The 8,649-nt window shown below is 45.9% G+C and overlaps 1 protein-coding gene across 1 annotated transcript; it reads right to left on the bottom strand.

The window, feature by feature from the left end:
- Positions 1–3,090: 3,090 nt before the first annotated feature.
- LOC101782796 (WAT1-related protein At5g07050) lies at positions 3,091–5,311 on the bottom strand. The gene is made up of 6 exons (XM_004962045.3): positions 4,910–5,311; positions 4,691–4,807; positions 4,291–4,543; positions 4,033–4,191; positions 3,761–3,912; positions 3,091–3,649 (listed from the first exon to the last, which is right to left on the bottom strand). Exons 1-6 carry the CDS (start codon positions 5,176–5,178, stop codon positions 3,394–3,396), a joined length of 1,206 nt encoding a protein of 401 aa, XP_004962102.1. The 5' UTR covers positions 5,179–5,311; the 3' UTR covers positions 3,091–3,393.
- Between the last annotated feature and the right edge of the window lie 3,338 nt (positions 5,312–8,649).

Here is an 8,649-nt window from a genome sequence, read left to right as displayed (position 1 = left end):
TGGTACTGTTTCGATGCATAATTGCTACGGGTGCATTCCTGCCTCGTTATACACATCCTCAGGTTTTGCAAGATTGTCCGTACTCCATGAGTGTTGTTGGTCTAATGGTCTGTACAGGAATACCGTGCAGGTCTACTTGGATTTTCTTCACTGTTTCGGAATATTTTCTACTCTATTCAGGACATATCAGTTAGTTGCCTCATTCATGAATACCTTGCCAGGTTTTAAACATTTTTGTGTTCATTTTAAACATTTTTTAAATTGAAAATATTTATCCGGGTTACAAGTTATAGCAGTCCACTATAACAATTTTTGCCTGACTTTGAAGCAAACTGGAGGCTTGCCAACATGAAAAAAAAAACATTTTTGATACCTTTGTGAGTCATGCCTGTGTTCCTTCATACTGATTCTAAAGCCCATGCTCTGTAGTCACTAGGTAGTAGTCATTAGCTCATTACCATTAGTGTCATGCAGGTGATCTCATTGAGCCACACTATATACAAGTGTTGCCTTCCTGGTCATTCCATTGATCCTGATCCCAAAGGCAGTTTTGGTGCTGCTTGTCCCCTCTCTCATGTTGCGTATCCAACAGGTAAAGTCAGTGAATCTCCAGCTAAAGAATTCAGTGACATCAGCCCCTCAGGATTTGATTCCAATATAAGATTTATTTAGTCGACATTCCAGTCGAAGTTGCAAGTGTTCATCTAGTGAGAACCCTAATGAGATGCAACCTCGGATTAGAGAATAGTATTCCACACTAGGTACTAGCTCTGATGCAGATCGGGTTTGTCACTTTAGCTATCTTTGTGAATTGTGATATCCTTGTTGGATAACACAAATTATCTTTAGAATATTGCAAAGCATGTGCAATGATCTGGAGGGCTCAACTTGGTGCTGGAAGAAATTACTTCTTCCCTTGCAAAACGACGCGGCTGAACTGCAGCACTAGCTTTTGTGTAAAGATAACAACGATGTAAATTGTTCGTCAATTACGTAGCTGAAAGCACTTTACAAGAAAGTAATCTCAAATGCAGTGAAAGTTACTGAATCATTGAAGTGTTTTTATGGCAGACGATGTTACTTGGCAAGTTAAAAATCCTGTATCAGTTAAACATCACAGAATTCCATCGTGTCCTTGTTGGCAACAATTTTCTTTCAATTCCTGGTTGAATACATTCCTGGTCATCTACGAAACTGTTCTTTATTCTCGCTGGACTTTATAATGTATTAATAATCCATGGAACCAAAAGCTTGGCACTTCTAAAGCAGTGTTTAGGCACTTCGGCATATTGCCGGCTGCATGATGTGACATTGTGACAATTCCTGCTAATGCGCATGCGGCATCATTTCTAGTTCGGAACAGGGAACCTTAAGGAGATTGTCATACAGCTCTTATTATTAATGATTTCTCATGCTGTTTTTAGTACTCTGCTGAAGTTATCAGGTTGCAGAAAACACATGAGCTTTGGAGAATATAAGGCAAAATTATGAGAATATAGCCTGTGTGCAAACTCACTAGTCTTCTGTGTATGGTTTGCTTAATGGTCGCATTGCTTCTGTTTTTCTGTTACTCCCAAGATGTTGATAGATGCTTAGTGGAAGCACTTTGATTCCTCCACCCCACCCAACCCCACTGTCTGATCAGGAGATAAGTGGTGGACTGGACTCTGTACTCGTCTACTCTTGAATCAACTGAAGTAAAGCATCTTGCATACACAACTACACCTTTTACGCACTTTCCTTACGGAAATAAAGGACCAGTACATGCCAAGAAACAGAAAGATGTAGAATTGCAGAACCAAACGTATCTTAAACAGCTTACGAGGTAGAGCCGTACAGCGACGAGTCACCTTTGTTGTGTTGTCCTTCTGCGTTCATGATAACATTTGCTCCAGACAAGTACGAAATGTTTTTACGACTTGTCACGCAGCTCTTCGGCAGAAGATTGGTCTCAAATGGTGAATCGCAGATATGCCATGCTGCGTCATTGATAAGAACCAGGGAATGATGATACGCATCACTGTGCACAATGACATCGCGACGTGTTCCGAGCGGAGTAGCAAGTGATGCAGAATCCATTAACTTGCTGCTAAGTGGCCTGCTGCTTGTCAAGTATGATTGTGTGTATGGCTCATGCAGGGGCACATCTGCAAGTTGATATTCCCTGAACCAATTGAATGGAAGCCAGAGAGGGAACCTACGAGAGCTTATCGACTTCGCCGTATCCATCGACAGATCCATGCCTAGGAGTTAAAATGAGAAGTTCTTTTCTTGGGCGGGGCATCAAATTCAGGTACTGTTCTTGTTCCTGGGCTTTATGCAACCAACTTGCCCACTGCACCGGTGCAGTTGTAGTGGAGGTGGGACCTCAGGTCTCTGGAATCCTTTTATATTTCAGTTAAAGAGATTCATGCTGGTTTGGGGCTCAGCACTGAATCTTTCAAGTGCTTGCTATGTAGGACTGCTTTCAGGGAATTATTCCCTCAACTCCCATCACTACTCAATGCTGATTCTTTGAGACTACATAATGGTGATTCGTTGAGGTTATCCTTGCTAATTAAGACAAGGTTCTTCATTATGTAAAAGAAAATTCAGACATGGTTCTTGGAATCACTACGCATCTCATGGATGTTGCCTACTACACCAATAGGATATACACATGTTAGTGGAAGCATTTCTTTTCAAGATGCAACCGGAAACAATATTCTTGAATACTACCAATAAGTATGTGTCTATGTGCGAATCGCCGCATCAATATGCTACATAGTGAAACCACACATTGATCGTGTTTGCATATAAAAAATGTAAAGGATGTTGTGGAGATATAAACAATGCCGAAGCCTGAAAAGGATTTGCCTTTCAGAGTTCCAGGAATGCTGCTTGCCTATACCCAATCATATGATCTGTCTCAAAGACTAGTATAATTCTCTGTGCACTAGCTTGCAGTTACACCTTGCACACAAAAATTAGTAACCAAAACTAAAAAGTAATAAATCTACATGATCAAAGACTTCCCCTATTTTTCTAGACAGAAATAACGATGAAATGATCAAACACTTTGTTGAACTTTGATTGGAAGCTGAGGCCTAATGCTGAGAATTTCATCATGGATTGAAGGTTTATATGGTAGTACAAGACATGTACGCAGGAAATGTTTTATCACTGGCAGCATCTGCTTATAGAAGGAGGGGTTACAAAACTCTCCCTCATGACATCCTCCTCAGCTTCCATCTTGAGACTACTTCACTAGTCACTACTACAATACTACCACCACCATCAGATCACCCCACACTACAACACCATGGGGGAGAACTCATAAAGGCAACAGCTAAAAGGGGTAAAATGACGCGAGAAGTGCTAATCGATTGATCGGCGCATTTTGGTTTTCGTATCTTAAGCCTCGTCCTTCCCCTGCACCCGGGCCTCCTCTACGGAGACCGTGACGGCGACCGCCGCCTTGGTGTTGGCCTGGGCCTTCTCCAGCTGCACCTCGTCCAGCTCCACGATGTCCACGATCCTCCCGTTGCCGTCGACGCCCTTGATCGCTACGGGGATCTCCATGGCCTCAGCCTCCTTCTCCAGGTTTTCCTTGTGCTTCCCCCACAGCACCGAGTACAGGCCGGCGACGATCAGCACGGACCCCAGGATCCTGGAAACCAGAAACGACATGAACGTCAGTTACTGCTTGTACTCTACGAGTGCATATGCATATATGGATGAGCTCTCGCTCATGGAGTCATGGCGGACGATCGGCACTTACCCTCCGAGGTAGATGTTCTCGGCGAGGATGAAGGAGCCCATGATGGCGACGATGATCATCATGAGCGGGCTGAAGGCCGAAGCGAAGACCGGGCCCCGGCTCTGGATCACCAGCCCTTGCACGTAGTAGGCAATGCTAGACGTCACTATGCCCTGCACGGTTACATACATCCGCAGATATTCTTTGTTCAGAGTCATGACATGTTTCTTTTCTTGTTGTGTGCTCCGGTGGTAGACGGCAGAGGGAGCAGAGCAAGGTTTTGGTATACTGACAGCGTAGGCGGCGGCGAGGAGGTTCATGTCGAAGCCGATCCTCCAGACGGAGGTCTCGCGCTCCATGACGAAGGTGACGACGATGGCCTGCAGGGTACCCACGAAGCAGATGAGGGTGGTCAGCGACAGCGGCGCGTCGTACCTCTTGAGCGTCGCGGCCTGCATGCAGCAGTTTGACCAAATTAAATAAATATACTATGTCAGTAGTAAAATCTCGGAGCTCCAATGTCTAGGGAGCCAATGGGCAATGGAGCCGACCTGGAGGACGAAGAGGGAGGCCCATGCGAGTGTGGCGATGATGAGGAAGATGGAGCCCGTGAGCCAGTCCTTGTCGGCGGCGGCCGCGGCGGCGGCGCCCGGCTGCGGGCCGTGGAGGTGGATGTGCCTGGTCCAGACCATCTCGACGACGCGGCCCTTGTAGAGCGTCATGAGCATGGCGCCGGCTACCGTCACGAGCGTGCCCACAACCTTGGCCACGCACCTCGCCTTCTTCAGGTTCACCTTCTCCATCCTGATCAATGTTCATCATTCAGTTTTTCGATTAATTAGGTTCTTGTTTGGCAATAATGCCACAATCGTGCTGTGTTTGTAGCTTCGTTGTTGTTCGATCGTGTTGATTCTTGGTCGTCCTTGTGTGAAAATTATATAATATATGTACCTGAAGAGCACGGCCATGATGAAGGTCATGGCGGGGAGCATGTTGCTCATGGCGCAGGAGAAGGTCGGCGAGGTGAACTTGAGCCCCGCGTAGTAGAAGTTTTGGTCGATCACCGGCCTGCACGCCACGATTGAGTTCATGGTCAGTCACGGCGCCACAACCAGAGCAGAGAAACAGAGTGAGCCCTGCCCCTGCGCTGCAGCTAGTAGCTATACCCACCCGAGCAGCGCGAGGACGAAGATCTGGAGGAAGACCCATGGCGTCATCCTGGGCCGGACCTTGCGCTCGAGCACGAGCGCGAAGGGCGCGATGGAGAGCGTGGCGAAGGCGTGGCGGTAGACGACGAGCACGTAGTGGCTCATGCCGTGGTTGAGCGACACCTTGGTGATGACGTTCATGCCGGCGTAACCGAACTGCAGCGACACCATCGCCATGTACGGCTTGCACCGCTGCATCAGCGACTCGCCGCCGTCCCTAGCCACCGCCATTGCTGCCGGATTCAGAGCGCGGCTCGCGTAGCTGGGCTGGCGCGCGGTGGTCTTAGCAGCAAGCTCCGCGGCCGGAGATGAGTGGTGTCTCTGCTCTGCTCACTCTCTCTCTCTCTCCCTCTCCCTCTCTCGTTCGTTGCCTGAGGAAGTAGTGGCGAGCGCGCGGCGGCTATTTATAGGCGCTCGGCTCGATCGGCGGCAACTGCGTGGTGCGGTGCCGCGCTGGCTGGTTGGCTGCTGGTGGGGGCCAGCGCTGACGTCGCGCCGGCCGGCGGCATCTGGCTGCATGGATGCTCCCGCTGCTGGTGCAAAGGCAAAAGGCACAGTGCCTGGCACTGTTCAGGAACCGGGCAAGGCCGCAAGTGTGGCTTCTGATGCGATTGCTCGTGTGTCATCCGGTGTTTTTCTAGCTAACTGCAAGCGCCTAATCACACTCACTGACTCACGGTCACAGCACGACCGTCGACAGAGCCAAACCGGACGTAGATGAGCATAGATGGATGGATAAAGACGGGGAGCACGCCGGCGTGGCGGCGAATAGGAGAGCACACGGCTATCGGGACTCCGGAGTGGAGGGCGACGAGGAGCGGACGACCCCCTATGCTACCGGTCATCCGGTGCGCCGTGACGCCCGCGGGCGAGCGCGGCCCACACCCTACCACCGCGAGTCTCGGGCCTCTCTGCTCGCGTGTCGACGCGGCGTTGGCTGCATGAGGCCGTGACGCCGCGATCCCCCACGCCTACTTGTCAACGCCCGCGCTTGCCCAGCTCGCGAGAGGTGCGACGCGGCATCTGCCAAGCTGAAGTGCACCGCCTGACTGGTGGCAGTTGGATTCCTGCGATGCCGATCGAAACCTTCCCGAGCAGGGGTTCTCGATCATGGCGATGCTTCATGCTTTCAGCTCTCCCAGGTGCGCGGATCGTGGGCCAAGAAGTTGTACCCGTGAGCCTCACAGATCCCCGCCGGGAAATTCCTCAGCAACATAGCATTGTGCATTCGTTCGTGCTACGTTTATTCCAGGGTCACTTCCGGGGGAATCGACGACGCCGTAGCGGAGCCTGCTCCCCATCACCCGATTCCTCAGATGGTCCGTCGCATTGAGCCAAATAACCTCCTAGTTATGGATTTCATCTTAGGAACTTATAACCTCCTAGTTAAAACTTTTGAATCTCAGGCTTAATGAGCCAAATAATAATTCGGTTGCAAATTTGGATTTGCACCTAGCGATTTAAAAACCTCACCCCCCCCCCCCCCCTAGTAGCACTAACCCGCAACAACACTTGCATGTTGTTGCATTGAGGCTTGTTTGGAGAAATTCCTTTTCTCCCATGTGGATTAAAGTAGAAAATAAACTTTTTTCACTTTAAAAGGGACTAGAGGCTAGAATAGCCCAGGTGCACCGTAGGACATTAGGGTTTGGTTGCCTACACCTGGGTTCTCCTCCCCTTCTGATACATATAAATTAGAGGAGATTATCATGTTTCCAAACAAGACCTTAGTGGTGACTATTATAGCAAAGATATAGCGGCTAGGGCGGCATATATACAGGGGTAGATCCAACGTGGGGGCTGGAGCCCCCTACCTCCATTTTTCAGCTATGGATGAGGAAGAGGAACGAAAGGAGGAGAAAGATGAAGAAAAAGCGAGGAGTACGAAAGAAGAAGAGCAAAATAAGCCCCCCTATTCTCATACCCTGGATCCGCCCCAGCATATATATGTTGCAGCTGTGTGGTAGTTTGCATCCTGGGCTGGGACAATTCGCTCATGCATGCTAGCTAGTATCCGTTCATGACATAAGCTATATATCCTAGCTTTTAGGTTGGCCCTTGATCTACCCCGAGAGGCACGGTTACTTTACCAAAGTTTTTGGAGGGCAACTGGCACTATCAAATTGTCCTTGAAAACATTGGCACTCGAGCATGATTAGGCGCGGCTGAGAAAGAGAAGGACAAGGCATCGCGGGCTATGTAGTAGCGGCAGTACGACTGTATCTACAAAACCTTTGCTCCAATGACACAGTTGCCGACATTGTCGAGGAGAAAGGCTTGGGCTTGGCAAGTCGATCTCTTTGGTGATAGAAAAGGGACTAATGTTTGTGTTTTGCTTGACATTGTCAGATCTTTGTTTCATTAGGAACATAACATTTTGAAACAAAGTACACTTTTTTTTAAAAAAAGTGAGTTACTAGTATAGGAGTCTTATATCTTTCCGGCTTACATCTTATGTTGAGGTAGATTGTGATAATATAGTTTGTAGAGCCATATTTAGATGTTGTGACAATCTGCGAGGACCATGGATAATAACAAAGCATGCATAACTCTAATTTGATTTTCACAACAGATTTTCAGAACATTTTGACACAATCTTACGTTACTAATTGGATGTTCCTCTTGATACCTTCACATTAATTAATCCTCATGAGACTCATTAGAAATAGATATAAATTCTTGAAATTCTCACAGTAATAGAAACACCTAGCTATCAGTTTGGTAATTTCTAACCATCATTGACAATAATAAACATTGGATCTAATTTGCACCTAAATTACCTACTACTTTGCCATAGTGAAAATAAACTAAAGTAACTCATAAATCTGCATATAAATTGCTCACCTCTACTGCATTATCCATCTATCATTACCCTTTACTGCATCTAAATTGCTCATATGAACCATTATTGAAAATAAACTATAATAACCCCTAGAAAAGTCAAAACAATCTATAATTTGTGATGGAGGGAGAGTATGATCCTAAATTATTTGCTCCCAAAACTATTAATATATAAAAAACTAACTCAAAGTATAAATTAATAAATGTTGGGTGCCAACATACATTCATGAGCTGTAAGTATATATTTTTATAGTTTATCAATCAAGAGAAAATTCCTAGAGTTACAAACACTAAAAATGCATTCAAAATTATATTAATACCCCCTGACAATAAATTATGTTAGTTGATACTTCAATTAAATGTATACATGTTGGTTGTGACATTATAACATATCTATTTTAATAATTTAATTGTAAGTTCTCATTTTTTATAACAAAAATGTACTACTGCACTCATAGTTCTTTGATACAGAAAAATTAACATTTTGAGCACTGGGTTGGAACTTCTTTTTATGCATTGTATTAACTATAAGAGTGCAGTCTAGGACCTAGAATCGCAATCAGTCAGACCTAAGTATATTAGGACATGAACACGATCTATAATATGATACTTTGTTATTTTATTTTGAATAGAAAGGCTATATATCATGAACACATTTTTCATAATGAATCTTGTAATATCGGTTTTATGTTGTCAATATGACTTTTGAAACAGTTTGAATTTTCCAATAAGGAAGAAATGAAAAGGCTAGGCCGAAGGATGAGATGTCATTTCGGATTATTTTTTTAGTTACTGATGATCAAATTAAAGACAAAAGTGTGTTATATTACTTATATAGTAAATTTAAAATTGAAATCAGAG

The sequence above is a fragment of the Setaria italica genome, chromosome III (genome assembly GCF_000263155.2).
Source record: "Setaria italica strain Yugu1 chromosome III, Setaria_italica_v2.0, whole genome shotgun sequence".
Taxonomy (NCBI): Eukaryota; Viridiplantae; Streptophyta; class Magnoliopsida; order Poales; family Poaceae; genus Setaria; species Setaria italica.
Note: the sequence above shows the minus strand (reverse complement) of the source record. Positions and strands in the feature narration are given on the sequence as shown.

Excerpts from the sequence above, each read along its gene's own strand:
- LOC101782796 (XM_004962045.3), bottom strand. The coding sequence starts at position 5,178 with ATGGCGGTGGCTAGGGACGGCGGCGAGTCGCTGATGCAGCGGTGCAAG. Across the intron at positions 4,808-4,909 it reads TTCGTCCTCGCGCTGCTCGG|GCCGGTGATCGACCAAAACT; the intron begins GTGGGTATAGCT and ends CGTGGCGTGCAG. Across the intron at positions 3,913-4,032 it reads TCCTCGCCGCCGCCTACGCT|GGCATAGTGACGTCTAGCAT; the intron begins GTCAGTATACCA and ends GTAACCGTGCAG.